Genomic DNA, 20,986 nt, shown 5'->3' with positions numbered 1-20,986 from the left:
ATTGTTGAAATGGATGGGAAAGCTCTGTAAATGTAGGAGATCCTTGAATACCTTTTCATGGGCCCTCAATAATATCTGAAAGAACTCAGTATTACTGGAGTGCTCAAGGGGCTCTGGAACAGACCAAATATTTAAGCTCTTGACATATGTGTACAAATGGAGGAGGAGGAGGAGGAGAAGAAGAAGAAGAATTTATACCCCTGGCTGTATGCAGTTACTTACAGGCAACAATATTTATGTATCTATTCTTATTCTTGTTGTCCGGATGATTAGAGCTATCTGAAGTAATGCCCAGATCAACTGTGCAGCTCTGGATTTCCTGAAAATAGAAAGCGAGAACATTCTGTTGAATACACAAATCTATTTGCGTACATGGCCCCACCCCACAAAATATACAATGCATGTTGCAACTATGTCTTTTCTAAAATAAGGTATGTTGAAAGAATTCCTTACCTGGTAAAACTCTTTCAGTGTCTAATGAAGAAATGAATGCAAAAAAAAGGTAAAAATAAATTCCACAGCACACAACAAATGAGTAAATGTTTATATAGTACAAATACAATGGAAAGCAGTCATGGCTATGAGATAAATATACACATATATACACATTCATAATAGGACACAGTTGAATATATCTAATTTACAGCATGCAAGTAAAAGAAATTAAAATAGAAATATAATTTCAGTGACTAGAGAGATAATTTACCTGCCACTGAGGTAAATGGCAAGCTGATTCAATACACAGGCTGCCAATAATTAACCATGGATTGTCGTAGTATTCTAATCCACAAAAAGTGGTTTGTGGACACAAACAACTTATTTGTTTTACAAATAAAAATATTAATAATGATAACTTCCCCCATTAGAAACATGCAAATATTCAACCATGCACAAAAGAGCTAAAATATATGAATTGCAAATGAAGTTAAGTTCTGTTTTAGTGATGCAAGGCACAGAAATTAGGTGTTTAATGAAATTACTTTTTAACACTTTCTTATAGGACTTTATCCATCATGTATTAATCACAGAGTTATCACATTCAATTATCTTTGGGCCAGTGACACTGTCAAACAAACAAGCAAACTGAAAACACGATTAAAGTCTCACAATGAGTGTTTAACAGTTTCCCAAATATCTTTCTAAATTTGTCAAATTAGTGAAAAAACATAACCATTCCATTTTGACCAAGGGGTTAGAACACTGTTCAGAAGATGTATTCCATCTATATTCAGAACATGTTCAAGTTTTATACACAAGTGTAAAGAGAAAATGGCTTGCATTTTCTGCTTTTGTAATTATTGTATAACATGTGAAATGGGAACTCAGTATCTCCTGATGTGATAAGCATATGTTGAGTTGCAGATTATAGCGCCTTAGCATTTCACCAGAAGAGAGCTTTATGAGTTCACACACTGAACAGAAAAGGTAAGCCACACATAATTCCTTGCACTTCCTTGGCTAGTTCTGTTTATTGCTTGATATATGTCCCTTAATTACTGCACTTCTGAAGCTCTCAAGATGTAGGGGTTCCCCATGGTCAGCTACACAAATGGTGCTCACGTACATTGAAAGTCTGGATCTCCCCTTTTCATAGCCACACATGAGAAAGCCATGTTCTGAAGAACTTATACTCAACAATCCTATCTGTGCACATGATAAACCTTGTGGTCATGCATAAAATCTGACTGGGGTGAAAGAAGTATCTTCCATAAATACTAGTGCATATTTCCTCTACCAATCATGTGGCACTTCTACTATCATAGTCACATGAACACCTATGATTATAATGGAACGTTCAAAACGTGTATCAGATTCTCATTTTAATAGGAAAATATTTCATACCTCAAATTCTTCAGCAAACCCATTACTGGTATGTAAGTCTGCAACATGCTTTGGAAAATGCTTTGTTGGGATTGCTCCAACATCATCTTAAAGATGAATTTTGAGAGAGCAGAGGGGGAGAGAGAGAAATATAATTCAAAACCATGCAGTAGACGTTTCCGCATTTCTCCCAACTGTATTACGGCAGAGTAAAACATGCAAAATATTCAAATATTCTTATTAATTCAGCACATGGTAATATCCCACAATCCTGCTTCACACAACTAAGAACAGACCTGGAAGTAAAATAAAAATAAAAAATAAAAATAAAAAAATCCTTCCAGTAGCACCTTAGAGACCAACTAAGTTTGTTCTTGGTATGAGCTTTCGTGATGCATCATTTTTCATTTGGAGCCATACAGTCACTGCAGAGGGTGAAGGTGGCTGAGATGATGCAGCAGGTCAAATACTAAAAGAATCCTCCGCCCGGGAGCACTCTTAAGAAGGATTGCTTATATTAGTTGAAAAGGTTATTATGAATGAGGGCTGCTGGGTGCCCTTCATCTCCCCTTCCAGCTGTGTTAAGTTTCTTCCACCTTCACACATATGCATAGCCAAGATGCCGCCCTTAAAAGGTGCATAAGGATAAGGAGGTCATCAATCCCCAAACAAAACGACAACAACCATGCCTTTATATGTACTACAGTGTGGGGATAAATTCCAATTGTTCTCAAGTTATCCTGCAGTCTCACATTGGCTTTGCAAAGTTCCATTTCATCTATTCAGCTGTTGGAGAACTGACAGGACATTGAGGAAAATGCTAAATGTCCATCAAAGGAAGCTCCATAACAACTGATATCAAAAGAGAATTTATAGGAATACCAATGGATTGAATTTGTTGTTGTTGTTTAGTTGTTTAGTCGTGTCCGACTCTTCGTGACCCCATGGACCAGAGCATGCCAGGCACTCCTGTCTTCCACTGCCTCCCACAGTTTGGTCAGACTCATGTTGGTAGCTTCGAGAACACTGTCCAACCATCTTGTCCTCTGTCATGCCCTCCATCTTTCCCAACATCAGGGCCTTTTCCAGGGAGTCTTCTCTTCTCACGAGGTGGCCAAAGTATTGGAGCCTCAGCTTCAGGATCTGTCCTTCCAGTGAGCACTCAGGGCTGATTTCCTTAAGAATGGATAGGTTTGATCTTCTTGCAGTCCATGAGACTCTCAGGAGTCTCCTCCAGCATCATAATTCAAAAGTATCAATTCTTTGGTGATCAGCCTTCTTTCTGGTCCAGCTCTCACTTCCATACATTACTTTATTAAAAGTATAAGGCTTGGATGGAGGAGATAGAAAAACATCACTTTGACGGTGGTGCCATGTGGTTATACTGGCTTCGCTTGCAAGCTTGTTTTCTGATGAAAACTCTACCCAGTGCCATGAGAAGATCACACATTCAAATTATTTTTCATTGTAATCATGTATGTACATATGCATATTTTACTGTAATGAACAGTGTCCTCTTCTCCCCAAGTCAACGTGCATAATAACCAAGGCGGGGGCAGTGGGTTTGGCACCTGAGACACAAAATCCCACAAGCACCCCTCTCTGCCTGGCACCAAAAGTACAATAACACCAAATTAAAATAACTAACAATTTCCTTTCCTTTCATGACACCTGTAACCAGCTGCTTAAGGCAACCACCTCATTCTGCCTAATGGTAAGGCTGGTAAGGAACAGCATGTGATTGACCCCGAGCATTGCAAAATATCAGCAGATTTTCAAGGAATAAATCATATAATTCTTAATCAAGGACTTGTTCCAGAGATAATGATCACTTACTGGCCCAATCAAGAGAAAGTCAGGCATTCATAAATGCCATTGAAATCAATGGGGACTTCAGAGCTCTTAACTGTGCACTGAAGTTCCCCTGATTGTAATGAATTTGCAGCCTGATTGTAGCATGTTTACTTGGCAAGCTCACTGGAGTCATATTTTCACACACTGCAGCCAGAGCTTTCAGGACATCATTTTATATTTTAGAACACAATTCGTTTTAGGTACAGAAAACATGCATTAAGCATAATCTCAAATAGACACAGCCTCATACAGAATCTGAAAATGATCTACTCAAAACAGGTTAAGGTAATAAACATATGCATTTATTAACTGGTGAAGGTCACACTGTATCAATCACCTTTGCCTCTGGAAGACAATACACTTCCTCAAAAGTACTTTCAAAAGAATTCTGATTATTTGTGCAGAATTGGGCTCTCTGCGGGCACCTGGAGAGCCATGGTTAGGCACACATGAGCAAGATGAAGCTTCAATATCATCCAACAGGTATCTTATTATTTCACACTATGGAATTTCCAAAGTGCTTCTTAATTTGATGAGGAAATGTCATGCAAGCTGCATAAGCTTCCATCAGCAGGTGTTTAATCATCTACAACACCTATTATTTCTTAGGCTTCAGTTACCAATAATTTGTTAATTTGTATTGGGATCCATCTGTTCTTTTTACTTGAATGGATCTGAATGCACAAATTGAATTAGCTATTCAAGCTTACGTAAAATTGTGCAAATGCGCAACACTAACTCCAAACTTTGGAGAAGGACACAGTTGTTACAAATGTGCTTTCAAATCAAATTAGGCTGAAATCCTATGCATGTTGTTACAGAGAAGCTTGGTTCATCTGAAACTCTGCACATGACTCAGAACTATGCGCTGATTGACTCAGAACTATGTATTTATTCTAGCTTTGTTCTGTGCAAGGACTGTGGTGCCATTGCAAAATAACGGAGACAGAAGCATTGGTTTAAGATAAATCACATCCCATAGGGGTCACATCCACACTGTGCACTTAAAGCATTCTTATTTCATAGAGAAACCTGGGAGTAGCAGCTTGTTAGGAATGCTAGGAGTTGTAGGTTTGTGAGGTCAGCACCCTTAACTATGGTTCTCATGATTCTTTGGAGGATTCCATGACTTTAAACCTATAGTGCGGACACAGCATGAGTGAACAGCCATAATGGACAACACAATAGGTGAAAGCCTATTTATTTACTTCTGTATCTGCTGCATTTACATCCAAAGAGCTCAGTGTTGAATATACAATTCACCACCACTATTTTAACTAGTCTCTGAAATATTTGCCATATCCAATGCTGCTGGCACCTTCATTATACAGCTTTCGGCAAATGCTGAAGGTGTGCCTCTTTACCTTGGCTTTTGACACTTGTGATGTAGCTTGATAAAAGTGCCATGGATGCCAGTACACACACACACACACACACATCATGGTACTCCTTACTGTTGAGTACTATCATTGCAATGGTTAAAAGTCTCTCATTCCATTTTTTGTACCGGTCATTTAAAAGTCTCAGCTCATCAGATAACTGCCCATGAAGTCATTATGGCTTCTTTAAAGGTAAAGGGACCCCTGACCATTAAGTCAAGTCGCAGACGACTCTGGGCTTGCTGCGCTCATCTCGCTTTACTGGCCAAGGGAGCCGGCGTTTGTCCGCAGACAGCTTCCGAGTCATGTGGCCAGCATGACTAAGCCGCTTCTGGTGAACCAGAGCAGCTCACGGAAACGCCGTTTACCTTCCTGCCGGAGTGGCACCTATTTATCTACTTGCACTTTCGAACTGCTAGGTTGGCAGGAGCAGGTACCGAGCAACGGGAGCTCACCCCGTCGCGGGGATTCGAACTGCTGACCTTCTGATCGGCAAGCCCTAGGCTCTGTGGTTTAGACCACAGCGCCACCCGCGTCCCTATGTCTTCTTTAGATGTCTCATAAAAAAGGAGAACAGTAACTGTACACATCTTAGGGCTCTACAAATGTCAGAAGTTTACACTTTTCAATAAATAAATAAATAAATAAATAAAAATGAAAGCTTGGGATCTGGGGTTGACTCCCCCACCCCCAGATGCCCAAACATAGAACACAACCAAAGACCAATGCCAATAGCTCAGAGCAGAGCCGTCTTAAGGGGATCTACCGCCCTGGCGCGGCTATCCCTCCGGCGCCCCCGCCATGCCGCCTCTCCGCCGCCTCCCTCCCGCGTTTGCCGCCCCTTGGGAGGGGGGTGGGCGAGCGGGGGATGAGGGGCGTGGCGCTGGAGCGGCGCGGGGCTCTGCGCGCCCTTCCAGCGCTTCCGGGATGGGAGGCGAGGGCGGCCGGCTCGCGCTCCTGCGCGCAGCTGGACGGCGCGCCGCGGCTGAGCAGCTCGCGCTGCATCGGGCGGGCGGGTGGCCGGCTGCGCGCGGGAGCGGGAGCCGGCTGCCCTCGCCTCCCGTCCCGGAAGCGCTGGAAGGGCGCGCAGAGCTCCTGTGCTCTGCTGGGCAGCCAGAGGGCGTGGCGTGGCCGGCCAGCTCCCTTGCCGGGAGTCAGAGGGCGCTGCCGGCAGGCGCTGCCAGCGGGGCTGGAGGGCGGAGGCGCCCTCCAGGCCATTGCGCCCTGGTGCGCCGCGCCACCAGCCCCAATGGATGAGACGGCTCTGGCTCAGAGCACTGGTTGCCCATCTACATGAACCATAGCTTCTGACATCTCCTCCTCCTGGTAAGAGAAACAATCATTAATTTACCATTACTAAAAGATTCATACATGATAAATTCATTTTTGGGAGGGGGGGATTAAGTACACACTTAACCAAATTACCTGCCACAGGGAAGACTGGTGCTGGAGGAGTAGATATCACACGAGGGGATGTGTTATCTTCTAAGTAAAAGTGTGCTGTTTGGAAACATTTCCTAAAAGAAAGAAAGAAACATTTCAAATGAATACATATTAGCTACCTAAAGCATTCTGAGATGCCTTCTTAGAACTGTTTCCAAAGCTCTCTCTCTTTTTTAATGTTACAGAAACACTTGAAAAGTATTACCTGCTTACATCTACTAATAGCTAAATAATCATTGTGGACTTTCTTGCATCTCAGGGTAATAGCACTTGGGGAATGTTGCAACCAAGGCAAGCAGATGTAGTTCTGCTTGATTGAGAGTTTATTATTTTTATTTATTTGGAATGCTGTATTTATAAACCTCCAATCCTTACAAGTTACCAAAGTGGTATATGGTATATATAAGAATAACAATGCAAGTAAAAGCAGATAAAACAGATCTGAAATTAACCAGTTAACTAGATGCTTTAGTCTCCCACAGAAAATGATGAGCCCCCAAAATATGCTGCTTTGGCTGAATCATGCCCTTCAGTTCATTATATGAATTGATGGTACAATCATTCCTACTTCGAATGGTTTTTTTACCTGAAGAAGATGCAGAAGATATAGCAGGCATCTGTCATAGTGGAGTATTCAAAGGTGTGCAAATCTAAAGCAGGTATAACTGTTTATGTCATACCAGGTTTCAGTGGTATCGATTCAAGTGCTAGGCAATGTTCTCTTTAATATTGTAGCTGCGAGCATACGCCTTTTTATACCACCGTGAGAAACCAGCTTCCCCAGAGACATCAAATTTGAATGAAAAAGCAGAAAGTTATGAAGGGGAAAATATAGAAGCTTGTAGTGGGAAAGGCTGATTAAGCCCCTGTCCACTATACTGTGACAAATCTCATCTATGTAAGTTGCTACATTGCAGTGTGTGTAGTATCCATGTAAATGTTAACGAATGAAGGGAGCAAGGTTTTGGAATCAAAATATTTACTGAGCCTCCCAATATTAGTTGAATCCTCTTTCATACTCCAGATGTGAAGATAATAGAAACGACATATGGTAAGGGACTACTATAAGTAATTCAAAAGACTGTAATAATCAACTTCAGTTTTACACAATGCAGCATTTTCTTAATTAAAAAAAAAACTATCTTCAGATAATTATGCTCGCTAATAACACTTTATATGGGTCATTTGCTTTGTTTGAAGTATTATTCACAATTGATTAATTTTAAAATGAGGTAGCCGCTACATAGCTGTCAACTTTTCACTTTTCTTGCGAGGAATCCTATTCGGAATAATGGAATTTCCCTTAAAAAAAAGGGGAAAGTTGACAGCTATGTAGCCGCATGAAGGTGGGGGCAGAAGTATAATGTTACATTTATCACATTCTACTTTATGCCAACTGTACCTAAATATCTTTTTAGGCTGACCCACAAATCAATTAAATGAAACACTTAGCTTTATAAGCTTCTGTAGTTTGATTTGAATATATAACTCTTGCTTACTTTAAAAACTTAGATCAGACTGAAAGTCATTGTTCCTTTGGCTTTGTTTCAATAGTCTTCATGCCATGGCATAAAGGAAATAACCTTATAAATTACTGCCCTGCTATGCTAATAAAAAAAGAAAGCAATAAAAAGTACATATATAGCAGCTTAAGTGCATTGCAAATATTATTTAAATGACCGAGGAGGTGGTTTCAGAAGTCCCAAATTTTTCTTTTGCTGTAATCAGCTCTAACAGATGCACACAACTGCAACTGTCTCAATCCAATCTCTGCACCTGCCTGTAAATGTTTTTGCCACATTAAACCTTTTTAGCGGACAAGGTAATTGTTATGGTACTTGTCAAGGTCGAGAGGACTTTCCAGAATATTTTCTTCAAACCCAATTTACAAATTCTGTTCGCTAGAAAGCCACGTACTTAATGCATTTGGAATGAACCTCTCAGCAGGATCTGAGCAGGAGTGGGGAACCTGATTTGGCAAGTAGACTATATCCTAACCTTCCCTACCTGCTGAAGTCCCAAGTCTGAATGGTGGGTAGGGATGCTCACCTATCAATCACCTGTTGTCAATGATCACACAGGGCTTGCAAAAACCCCTGCACACTGCTTTGAAGTGCTGCTAATCACCAAGCTTAATGCCTTCACTTATCAGCTGTTGGGCAATACAAGCTTTGTGGCCGAGTTCCCTGTATGGAACTCAGCTGCGTAGCCAATCTATCTTCATCTCTACCTGCACTGCATCATCTAATGTCACCTGTGGGGCAGGTGGGCATGGCATGGGACCAGTGCTTGGCCAAATTTGGCCCATGGGTCAGTGGTTTCCTACCCCTGGATTTCAGTATGTATGGATTTCAGCCATATAATTTCTTGGCTGCCATCAATAAGATATTGAAATACATAACAGTATTACTGTAAGGGTTAAAATTTGATAATACACATAAACTGCTTTAACCAACTGAAAGTGATCTACAAATATTCAGTATTATTACATCAAGATATGATAAACAGTCAACTTACCACAAGAGAGCCCATTAAAAAAGGCCATTCCACCAAGCAAGGCTATATGAATGTTTAACCCCATGACATTTTTAAACTGAAAAAAACGGTGGCATCATTTCAATTCTGACTTTGTATTAAGGCAGCAAAGAATTAAAAAAAGTGGGGAAAAAATTATTACAAAGCTAATTTTATGTTGCTGACATAGTTTGCAAAATGTATTCTTAAAACCAGCTTTAGTTATTGTTATAACGCACGTGTGTTTTGCATGGATATACGTGTCAATACAAATTTCATTTTCACATATGACATGTGCCAAGGTTAGGTCAACAGGCTCCTTCGTGTTCTATGTAGTATTCTTGAAACCTGACAATTTTTTACCTATAAATTAGTCTCACTGATTTCAATGGAACTCTCAAGTAAGGCTGCAATTTTCTGTACACTGAGCCTTTGCAGTGTCACCCATCACTTATAATTAGTGCATGGAGCAACTGTGAGAGACAGGTAGCAAAACAATAAATATTATTGCTGTTGGGGAGATGAGGGAGAATCCAGCACTTATTCTGTAAACGTGATTGTATATGAAACCTGTAGTATGCATTCTTGTGATACTCTGGAAGGCATGTAATGTATGAACCAGCTCAGAGGAAGGCAGAAATAAACTTATACAAATACAAACATAAACTGCCAAAAAAGAAAATAATTTACAATATGGTTCAATGTATTGTGTTTTACATTCTTACAAACAGCACTGTAGAATCATCTGAAGATACAAACTCATGACCAATAATTCAAAAAGAAATATTTCATCTCCCAGACTTTGAAACTGTGGTAAGACTGAGTAATCTCCTTAAATTATATTTAGTTGTTATATCACAGAAATTGCAAAAAAATATATGTTAGTGACCTCTTGTGGTCAAGGCAATTCCTTTTTCAGATTAACAAAAAAGAGAGAGCTACAAATTCTATTTTGTAGTACACTGAAAAGACACGAGGGATTAAATTTAACATCTAAGAGATATTACAATTAATGGGATATCTGTTTTATTTTGAAACACGAAGGTTGCAAAACTGTCTATCTTTTTGGGGAAACAGAACAAAATGAACACAATGTCATCTGAAAAGAACAAGGATCAAGAACACATGTAGGATTACCAAAACTACAGCATGCAATCCTGGCATTAAAGTGTATGGCAGTATTTTCTTCTTAAACAGGAAAGATTTCAAGTACCATTTAGCCCCAAAAGATAAAACCTCTTGGAAGATGAATATGAACAGTCATGTAAAATGCCACAAAGCTTCAGAGAAGCTTGTCAACAAAATGAAGAAGGTTAGCTATAAATCTCAATTTGAAACCCAGAACAAATGTACAGGAAATGTTAACTGAAAAAGTGAAGGGCTGCATTCGAATAAGCCATACTCATTGTAGACCCGTTTAAATAAATGGAAATAACTACCTTAAGTACACTGTGTGCATGACTTGGTTGGACACATTGCAAATGCTCAGCTATTTGGATATTTCTCTTCAATGGGCTGGTTTGCGCATGTATGTACACAACCAACAGCTGAATGTGTGAACTGACTCTATTATTAATTTATTATTAAATTACTATATATTAATATCATAGAATTGTAAAGTTGGAAGGGACCACAAGGGTCATCTAGTCCAACCACCTGCAATGACAGGTGGCCATCCAGCCTCTGCTTAAAAACCTCCAAGGAAGGAGAGTCCACAACCTCCAGAGGGAGACCGTGATATTAGGTTATATGTAAGCTCAATCTGTGGTGTTAAATCTGTGACAGCTCCTTCATGCCTGCAAGTTATTTCTTGATGTTTCAACAATAAGGAGATGAAGCTTTATGCATAAACTAGTACTCATCCCCATTATTCAGAGGTAAAAGATGTTATTTTTTAAAATAAAACTGCAAAGGAAAAAAAAGAGGGGAGATATAGCACTAACATACTTCTCTTGTATGGCACAATTCTGCTTGATTCCAAGGCTCAAAACTATTTCATAAAGCCTTTCATAAAGCCTAATCCTACAGTTCAGGGACTGTAGGGCAAAACATGAAATCTTTTGGTACTGCATACCAACCATGGACAGCTTGTGAGTGCCCCCTGTGGCCATAGTCTTACTTGATAGCAGAAATTTGGTCTGAAAAGCCAACCACCATGTTAAATTTCCAACATTCACATAGCAACTTTGGGTGCTCTGGAATATTATAGGAAATGTAACATGACGCTCAGCTTCTATAGTCAGAAGCCGCCACCAGGTAAGCCTGCAACTGGAGGAAAGGCTGGATAAACTGGAGTCAGCACCAATTGGTGTTGGGCCCCGGGCATTTGCGCAGGGCGCCAGGTTTTGATGCCAACAAAAGACTTTGCACCAATATTAAAAGAGTGCATTAGTCCTAATGCACTTATCTACTGGTGATAATTACCATAGCTACACATGGCTTTATGTTACTGTGCAAATGTATCCTGCTCCAGGAAGTTCTTGTGACCATAGGTCCTATTCATATTCTCTGTGCACACATTGGGCTCTAAAGGTAATCAATGGGATATGGTGGAGAGAGACAGTACTGTATTGGGAGTGACTTACCTACTGAAGCAGGCATCCCCAAACTTGGCCCTCCAGATGTTTTGGGACTACAATTCCTATCATCCCTGACCACTGGTCCTGTTAGCTAGGGATGATGGGAGTTGTAGTCCCAAAACATCTGGAGGGCCAAGTTTGGGGATGGCTGTCCTAGAGGGATTTTTTTTGCTGCCGTTGTGTTATCTATGCTTGTGTCAACATAAACACTCTTGAAGCATGGTGCAAAGAGATGGAAGCATGCACAGGAAAGTGTCAGATACTTGCCCACTTATAATACACAATCTGCTGCTTAGCCACGAGAGTGCTAGCCACCTATGCACCTCACTGGAGATTGTGGCATTTCAACATTCAGCAATTATTCTTTGTTTGAAGCAGCTTTTCTGACAGCACCAGCAAGTTTTTTAGGCTATTAACCTATGGTGCTAAAGCGTGCAAGTACATGACAATGAATTGTATCACGAAATCGTCACCCAGGACAGCACTGGAAAAGTGTAAAACGCAACAGGATATGAACACAAATAACAATATAAATGCATTTATAATCTTACCTCCAATATATGAGAATACCCACAAGAATCACCAGACAGATGAAAGTCAGGGCAGATACGACCACAAGAGGTATGACTGTCTTCTGTTCTGGGAGACCAATACGCGACTGAAGGCTACTATTACTTGCCTCTGCAGTCAGAGAAAATTGAAACAACCTATATTTAAACTTTGGCAAAAGGCACAGCATAATTGGCCACGATTTCAGAGACCCAGGTACTGTCACTTACCATTCTAAAATTTTAGCACACACTGCAGAGAAACAAATACATTTGCAAACCAGTTTAGGGAAAAGTAAGCAGATAGTTGGCAAAGCAGACCACCACAGCTGAGGCAACTGAAGACCCTAGCAGAGCAGAATTTCATTTTGCAGCTAATGCAAAATAATATTTTTGAGGAAAGAGAATAAAAATGAAGAAGTTTTGATTCAATTATATATTAGTAAATAATAGAAAGCTCCAGGATGCTGAAACCAGGTATACTGAATTATGTAAAGATTGACCTGAAATAATAGTTTGCTTAGACATTCTGTTATTAGCTAAAAATGGAAAGGAATTATTATGAGTACATATTTGTTGCTGATAGTTCCTATCATAAGATGTGAAAACTTGGTTCCCTATCCATCTCATTTTTATAAGAAAGCTGATCTATACAAGAAAGATTTTATTATTGAATGTCTCGAGCATGCTCTTCATTGATGATAAACACGTGTATTGTAATGTTGCTCTAATAAGAGGGAGGGATTTGGAGTATTTTATGAAGATCAGAGATTAAGCTGTAATCAGTAGCACTTGGTGGAAACTGTAGAATGTTCTGTACCAAAACATCTGCTTTTCTTCATTAATCTATTTGGAATAAATTTTTATTCGATGGTTTTAAAAAAAGAAAACTTCCAGCTTCGTACCTACTTCAAGTCCTATCAGACCTCTACAAAGCTGGCAAACTGGAAGCGAAGCCTGAGGCCTTAACAGACGTGTCCCATGACCAGTAACGATGTTGTGTAGTGTCACAAATTGACAACTTACCCTCTAAGCACCCTCATTTTTCTTGGTCTTTCAGGCCAAATCCAGATGGGGAGAATGGAATTGCCTGGGGCCAGCAAAGATTCCCCACTTTATCCTGGTCCTGCATTGCCTTACGATACATGTAAACCTTAGTGTATTGCTAGATAAATCCTCCTCAGAGTTTCCCCGTGCCTGTTTGTTGCTAGCATCTCTAGTTGGCAGGAGTATTGCATATTAAGTAGACAGCAGGCACAATGGAAGGATTTCTGGTCATTTCAGTGAGATGTGTGTGTGCTTGCCACACATACACACAATTTCAATTGAATAATGTCGTTTTATACTGGATAGATGTCAAAGGCATGTATAAAATACTTCCGTCTTTAAGCGGCGACTGAGAAGTGGGGCTCCCAACTTGGTTTAGGAGTCCCACTATTCTCACACACGGAAATTAAGCAGAGGAAGCTTGTTCCGACGTTGAGAGAAACTACAGAAAAATCTTCGCCACCTTCTCTTATAGTGGCAATGGAACCCACATGAGAGGTGCTAGAACTGAGTTCTGATGAGTTCCTGCTTGAAAAAAGTCCTGAGTGGAACCATGATTGGCCCAGTTTTGTCCCCACCCCATAATGCCCAGTTTGGGGGCCTTCTGCTGGCTGCGGCTGGTACCTATGCTTTTGGTGAATGCAGCGAGGGCCTCTGTATTGGCAGATTCCCCTCAAATGGTAAAGTGAAACCTACAAAAAATCCTAACCCCCCTCTAGCAGTGCTGCTCAGGGGGTTAGTATTGCACTCTAGGAAGCAATTCTGGCCTGTAAAGCAGTACATAAAATAAAATAACAACAACAATTATAATTCTTATTACACAATAATTAGTGAATGACAAGAAAAAACAATAGTGAATATGAAAATCACACAATACCAACACAATAAAATATTTATTTGCTACCCTTAGCAAGGAAGGGTTTCTAATTTTATAGATCAACGTTATGCTGTTGTCGCTGTCATTTTAAAAATAGATTTAATAGGCAGCTCTGCTTGATTAGCAAAAGACCTCCTGATAGAAAGCACCTGTGTTTAATTGCTGTTATGATAAAAGCAAAATAAGGCACATGTCGGAAGGGAAACAGTTCTCATGAAAGTGCTCTCTAATGAGAATGGGAGTCTCAGTTGTTAACAAGTAATGTTGCCCAAGCAATATGATATACAATGCTTTTGAGTTATCCTTTTAGAGACCCTTAGTGTTAATTGCAAATGAAGCATTTTACCTTTAATTACAGCAAATTAGAACTTCTACCATTTATATAATTAACTAGTTTAACATTTTCTTTCAAAACATGGTTCCTTATTTTCCTGTGTCTACAATCAGGACACAAAGCACATCATTCTAAATGATGAAAGATTTTATGTTGAATCAGTTCTGTATGACACACCTATATGGCTTCCCCTGGTTTGTTCATATATCAAATTTTTAATTTGATTATCTTTCAAGCTGTGCAACACAGGGGAGGGAGAGAAAATGGTTTAGTTCACATTTTGAGAGGAAGCTACCGAATTTGCGCACCCCGAACTAATATACAAACTGAAAAACACAATCGTCCTTGTGTAAAATAAAAATAAAAATGACAATACAGTGAAAACATTGTACAAAAATGCATGGCAGCGGAAATGGCCTAATAAAAAGCATTTATTAGGAGAAATGCGGACAAAAATGCATATGAATTGTCACACAGACTTTTTTTAAAAAAGGTAACAGCTGATGAAAAAATGGAGCAACCTGAATTTAAGATTAGAAAAATGATAAACTGAGAGCAACTGAAATTGACAGATTTACTCATTCCTGATACCAGATACTTCAGTGAAGCAAACTATTAGGCATAGCTACAGGATATTCCTTAAATCTTCTGGTTCTATATCTATGACTAAGATTCCTGAAATGCATCCAATTAAGGTTTAGGCCCCTGGAGATTTCCTGAATTCGAAATATTTGTTTAGTTAGGTAACACTGCCCTCTACAGACAATGGAAATGTGTAAAACCAACCAACCAACCAACCAAACAAACAAAAAACCCCTCAGTGTCTTTAGATTGCCGACTTAAGTGGCAACTGTCAATTTAATTTGCAGTTTGATCAGCTCACATCTATTTTTAATTAGAGCATATCTGTGCCGCAGCCATGTTCACCTGGCTAATCGGGGGCAGGTGTGAATACCAAAGGCTACTCCATCAGGACTGCTGGGACAATAATCATATCATAATCATTACCATCCCCTTTGCCCAGAGAACCCGGAGAAGGTGAATGCTCTTAACAGAGGGGCCACGTTGCGCTCAGCCCTGAAACATCTTCCCCAACCGGCCTTGGGGCGGGGCTTACCCCAGCCCAGGCCGGTACAGCTACGGCTGTCAATGGCCTTTTTAGCCAATCGGTAACGTGGCACGGTTTGGGGGTTTAAAATCGTGGCAGTGCGACATGGGTTTCTTCTTGCTTCGCACGGCAGTCATTAGTTGGGGGAAGGAAGGTCTGGCCATTGCCTGCCCCTCCAATTCAAGGGTATTCCGTTAAAGGAATCTGGGTGCCTGGGGTCTTGTCCAAAACCCTGATAGGGTAAGGGCCATACCAGGACCCAGGGACTCTGGGTGTGTGTGTGTGTGTGTGTGTGTGTGTGTGTGTCCAGTCAATACGCATTGATGGAGCTCCCTCTGCTGGTTGTTTACCCTCCCAGGCTGCCTGCAGGGCGGACAAGAGCCCGAATAGTTAATACCAATGCCTAAGCCAATACCAGTCTCACTTCTGGGACTTTTTTCAATGAAGTTGTGGCCTAAATTTGCCCATCAACATTCAAATTTAATTCTGAGTTCACTTTGTCTTTATTTCTATGAGGGAGGTGTTTGGGGGCTCGAAGCACAACTGTAACTCTGTGGAAGAGTTTTCTGAGGATGCCTTGGCAGTTAAATTGATATACCACTGATATTTGCAATTCAGTACGGAATGTACTTCAGTAAGGCTCAGTTTTAATTGCTTTTTCACTCTTAGCACCTGACAGCACAAATGAAACTTGATTTGGGCAGGAAAGATCAGAAAGTTAAGATGAGTGTTCCTTGTGGAAGTTGTCAAATTTGTGACGTTTTGCAAGTTTTTTTGCAACTACAGAAGGAAATGTATTACTAATAATCAGGGTAGATTTATTAGGCATATTAAAATTAAAATGAATATTTATGTAGCCAGCTACCTTTCACATCACCCTACATGGAAGAATATAAAAACAAATGTAATTAAAAAGCACAATAAGACATAATTAAATCATGCCTTCAGACCACATAGAACTTCTCAGTCTTTCAGTAAGTGGAAACATCCTTAGGGCTTAAGCTAGAGAACTATCATTTAGTGCATATCTATGCTGCTGGTCAAGCCACAGAGCACGTAATTGCAGTTAAGAGGGCTAGGATAGGAACATCCAAGACTGGTTAGTACCTTTAGAAGAGAAGAGTTGCAAAGATAATTCACAGTATAGACATATCCCTTAGCCAGCTCTTAACTGAGAACAACTTGGGACTTTTTTAAAATTAAAAAACTGGCCTGCAGATTTGAATATGATGTTGCATATGCAAGAGACCTACTTCAGTTTCCCCCAATCTTACTATTGCACCATGCCTGTAATTGAAATAGTCATACTAATTCCTACTGGTCATGTATTTGTGTTATACCATGTGGTTCCCTTTATACCCAAGTAGAGGAAGAATGCTACTGATCTGCAAGTTACACAATAGATGGCCATAACTAACCTGCCTCAGAAACGTTGAATACTGATGAGTGACCACTAGGTATGGATGCTACTGGTGATTGCTGCGATCCAGAAGTTAATTCTGTTTCTGAGTTACCTGCTCCAACTACCCCTTCAGGGTCATGGTCATTAGCGTCAGAAAAACTGAAATCTGTGGAAGTCTCATTATCATTAAAGCTATCTGAAGGAACTTGACCAGAACCACTCTCTTCATCATTTGCAAAAACTGTCCATGATTTAGGTTCCGGTGCCTTTTGTAAGGGATTGCTAACAGTCTGAATGTAATTATCCAATACAGCTGGATCACTGTGTTTCTTAGTTTTTGTCTTCCAAGTCAGAGCTGGTGCTGCTGTGTATTTCAGCTGGTCCACCTCATCGGTTATCATACGGTCTGAGAGAGCAATCGTGGTTTCTTCTTCTTCAGCCGCTTCAACATCTGGATTTATAATTAAATTATGTTGCTCGTTCGCATTGTTTACCTGTGTATCTGCCTCATCTACCTCCTCCTGAGTGTCTCTAGGGGGAATGCATGTGTGACAGCTGTTTACAGGCAGGCCACTATCGTATTCATAATCATCATCAACAACAGAAGACCACAAATCTGTACCATAACTGGCCGTGGCAGATAACTCACCGGTTACTTTACTGGGAACTAATAAAGTGTTTAAAGCTTTACCAACTTCGGCGCTGGGAGAACCAGGTGCAACAGAAATATACATATCCAGTATATCTTTAAAAGTATGCTGAACAGAATCAGAAATTATTTCAGGCACAGGAACGGCAATATCAATAATATTGGTAGCTGAGGGAGGAGCGAGAAACTCATCCTTTTCGGAAGCATTTGAAAGGCTATGGCTGTTAGCCGATGTATCTGCCTTTGGTAAAACATCAGCTGGCAAAACAGGGATATTCACTCTGTTCACTGTTTTGAAGAGAAAGGCGCTTGTGTTTTCAAAACTGGTTGACTGATATGACATGCCATTATTGTACAAGGAAGGAGCAACCTGGTTTGTGTCTTCATTGCTAAGCAACCTGGGTGAAATGTATTCACTGCCTATATGGGCAACAGTTAAATCTTCTGGTGAATCTGTGGGGTGGTTGCTGGTATGTGATGTGTTTGCAGCAGATGGTGCTGAAGGGTAATGCAACACTGTTTTATTCACAGCATAATCTAGTGCCATTTTGTGCAATATTTGGTCAAATATAGAACTACCATTATCAGCCCATGGTATTTTTTCAGTCAGTACTGGATCAGTGCTAGGCACAGTTACAGATGCTCTATGCAGTATATCACCATCAGAAGACTGAAAGGAAGTTTGCAGCAACGCGTTATTATTTAGTGCAGCTGAAGCCTCATAAAAATACTGCTGGGTAGAAGGAGACAATATTTCACTAGAAGCAGGGGTAGAGAAAGCTTGCTGTGAGAAGGCACTAAGCACAGGCTTAAGCAAAGTATCGTCAAAGGCTAGAGCTGTAACATGCAAAGGCTGAATAGGAACATGAGTTTCTGAGAGTTTACTAACATCATAATCAAACACCTTAGTAACAGGAAAAGCAAAAGATACTGGAAGGATTCCCTTTGCACTAGAAACAGCAATGATTTTTTCTTCTAAGGTTGTATCCTGCTTAGTAATCTCATCATTAGAAACTGCTGGTGGAAGTTCAGTCTTTGCACTTTCAGTAGAAGCCATTTCACTGAAAGAAGAAATTTGCAGTTCTCTGTCATTTTCATTTATTGCACCACTTTTGTGAGGCATGTCAACAACACCATTAAACCCAGGTGTGCCGCATATCAATTCGGGTGAAGAAGCTTTACGTATAGACAAAATATCTGTGTCAGGCAAAAGGGACTCGCTACCAGAATTTGCTTCAGACCAATCCATTTCACTAGCAAGAGAACGCGTAGGCTGCAGCAAAGTATCAGCTTGCGAGATTGCAGAAGAAGTCTTATGCACCAGCACACCGCTATAGCTGCTAAATAACGGACCCTGATGAAATGCGTCAACAGACTCATGCACAAATTCTGACGTATAAGCAGCAACATTTTGGAGAGTGCCCACATTACTAGATAAAGCATAGGTAAGTTCAGACATTGTAGACAGGGCATGCATATTTAAATCACTGCTGGATGGTTCAACTTGAGACAACAAGCCAGTTCTATCATGACCAAATATCAATGTCTCTGAAGCAGCACGGGCCATCTGATGCGATACCACATCAGACAATTGAGCGAGGCTTGACTGTATTAATTCGCCACCGTCCGCCAATGCCAAAGAAGCATGCAGGGGCACCTTACCACTCTCAACAACTGGAGTAGTTTGCGGAAATGTTTGAGAAACCATATACAGGTGGTGAAACAATTTACTACTGGAGGAAGCAGAGGAAAATGGAAGCAAAGGTACATCATCATAGGAAGACAGGGTGGAGTCAAATGACACATCAACACTGGGGAATATGGGTGTGGCATGCAAGGTCACATCACTACTTGATGCAGCGGGAAAAGTGCTGAGCATCTGAGTGCCAGACAACAAAGGGGTTACTAGAGAAAACACTTCACTACTGTAGGAAGGCTGAAGTGGTATCTCACCATTATACACTGGTTGAGTTGTCTGAGAGAGTACCTCACTGGCAGCAGAAGCTGAGCCATGTTCTTCAGAATTTGAAGAGACAGAGTAAGATGACAACTCAGTTGGGGAGAGAGCAAAAGTAGAAGGATGTGGCAATTCTACATCTGCAACTGAAGCATCTTGTGACACCAATGGACCACTGGGATGAGGTGCCGTTGTAGGATTTGGGGAACTAATGTGAAAGAGCTGCTTCCTATCCAATGGAAGAGCAGTAACATCTGTACCATTATGATACCACAAATTCCGATCGACTGCAGGCATTTTCTCTACAGAATCTTCAGCTCTTGGAGGCACTATATCTTCTGACGGGATTTTAATATAGTCTTGAGAGAGATCATCATGCATGCTTACTTCTGGGCTTCCTGAACTAAAGATGTTTTCCTGAGAGGTCTCCACAGTGACTAACCGTGTAGCAGAAGTGGTGGGAACGGAAACCCAAGAGTCCTCGGTGTCTAGGTCAGGTTTAAAAGCAGACACCTCTATATCATCTTCTTTACTATCAGAAGCAGATGCTCTTGTTGTCTCATGGTCAGAAAAATCATGCTCATATTCTTCCCCATTACCTTTGGTGGAGCTGTCTGCTGAAGGGACAACTGCAGTAGCTGGTTGAGATTCCACGAAATCATCCTCTTCTTCCTTTGGTACTTCAGTGGCAGATTGAGAAGTTGTATCAAAAATTGATTTGGAATGGTCGTTTCCCCCATACGGGTCTTCCTCTGTTTCCAAGTATCTGTTTGTTCCCGCTTCATTGAATTTTGTCCCCATTCTCTCCTGACTGTAGCTAGGCGTCGTAAACTGGAACTCTTTTTTTCTTATCTGGTTTGTCACACTATCCCTGCCAGCAATCACGGCAGCTTCTTCACCCACCCCTGCCCTTGCCTCTTCGATTTCATCTTCCTCCTCCTTCAAAAACAACACAGAGAAACATAAAAAACACAAGTCAACATCTTATCAGAAGATATGCAAATAGAGGGAGATATGTTACAATGAAATCTCATGTCTTTGTGTTTGCATTTCCATACATTATGGAAGAAAAATGGCAATTAAAATTTAAAGTATTTTAAAATTAGCTGCTAGTTCAAAATTATAATTCATTTGATTTCCCCCCCCCCAAAAAAAAAATGGAGAACAGGCTTGTTTGCTTAAATATCATACACAGAATCATATGTATTTTTTTATTTTAAAAAGATTGTGAATTAACTTCTAGTTTAGGCATTTAAAATGAAGATAGTCATCTCAAACTATACTTAACCAAGTTTAGAATAATTAAATTATGACTTAATTTTCACAACGGCAATTGCTTTGGGCACAAAATATCATTGTTGAATGCACAGTCAAGCAACACAGCATTTGTTCATGGCTGAAGTTGCTTAGAAGGGCCAGATTAAGAGAGATAAAGCATTCTCCTGAGCCATACTTTCCCTAGTCTAGCAAAAAG

The 20,986-nt window shown here is 40.4% G+C and overlaps 1 protein-coding gene across 5 annotated transcripts in view; it reads right to left on the bottom strand.

The window, feature by feature from the left end:
- PTPRZ1 (protein tyrosine phosphatase receptor type Z1) overlaps positions 1 to 20,986 on the bottom strand; it is a 109,823-nt gene that overhangs the window by 17,696 nt on the left and 71,141 nt on the right. For 2 of the 5 annotated variants that reach the window (XM_033162741.1, XM_033162742.1), the window contains exons 12-17: positions 16,923 to 20,451; positions 12,142 to 12,271; positions 6,480 to 6,571; positions 1,843 to 1,928; positions 454 to 474; positions 223 to 319 (exon numbers count right to left, since the gene is read on the bottom strand). In XM_033162741.1, the coding sequence (XP_033018632.1) occupies positions 223 to 319; positions 454 to 474; positions 1,843 to 1,928; positions 6,480 to 6,571; positions 12,142 to 12,271; positions 16,923 to 20,451 (3,955 nt within the window). Of the gene's footprint in view, positions 1 to 222; positions 320 to 453; positions 475 to 1,842; positions 1,929 to 6,479; positions 6,572 to 12,141; positions 12,272 to 16,922; positions 20,454 to 20,986 lie in introns of all 5 variants that reach the window. The other 3 variants (XM_033162743.1, XM_033162745.1, XM_033162744.1) reach the window with 2 other exon arrangements.

This window comes from Lacerta agilis, chromosome 10 (assembly GCF_009819535.1).
Source record: "Lacerta agilis isolate rLacAgi1 chromosome 10, rLacAgi1.pri, whole genome shotgun sequence".
Classification (NCBI taxonomy): domain Eukaryota; kingdom Metazoa; phylum Chordata; class Lepidosauria; order Squamata; family Lacertidae; genus Lacerta; species Lacerta agilis.
The sequence above is the reverse complement of the archived record's forward strand: the minus strand, read 5'-3'. Positions and strand labels throughout refer to the sequence as shown.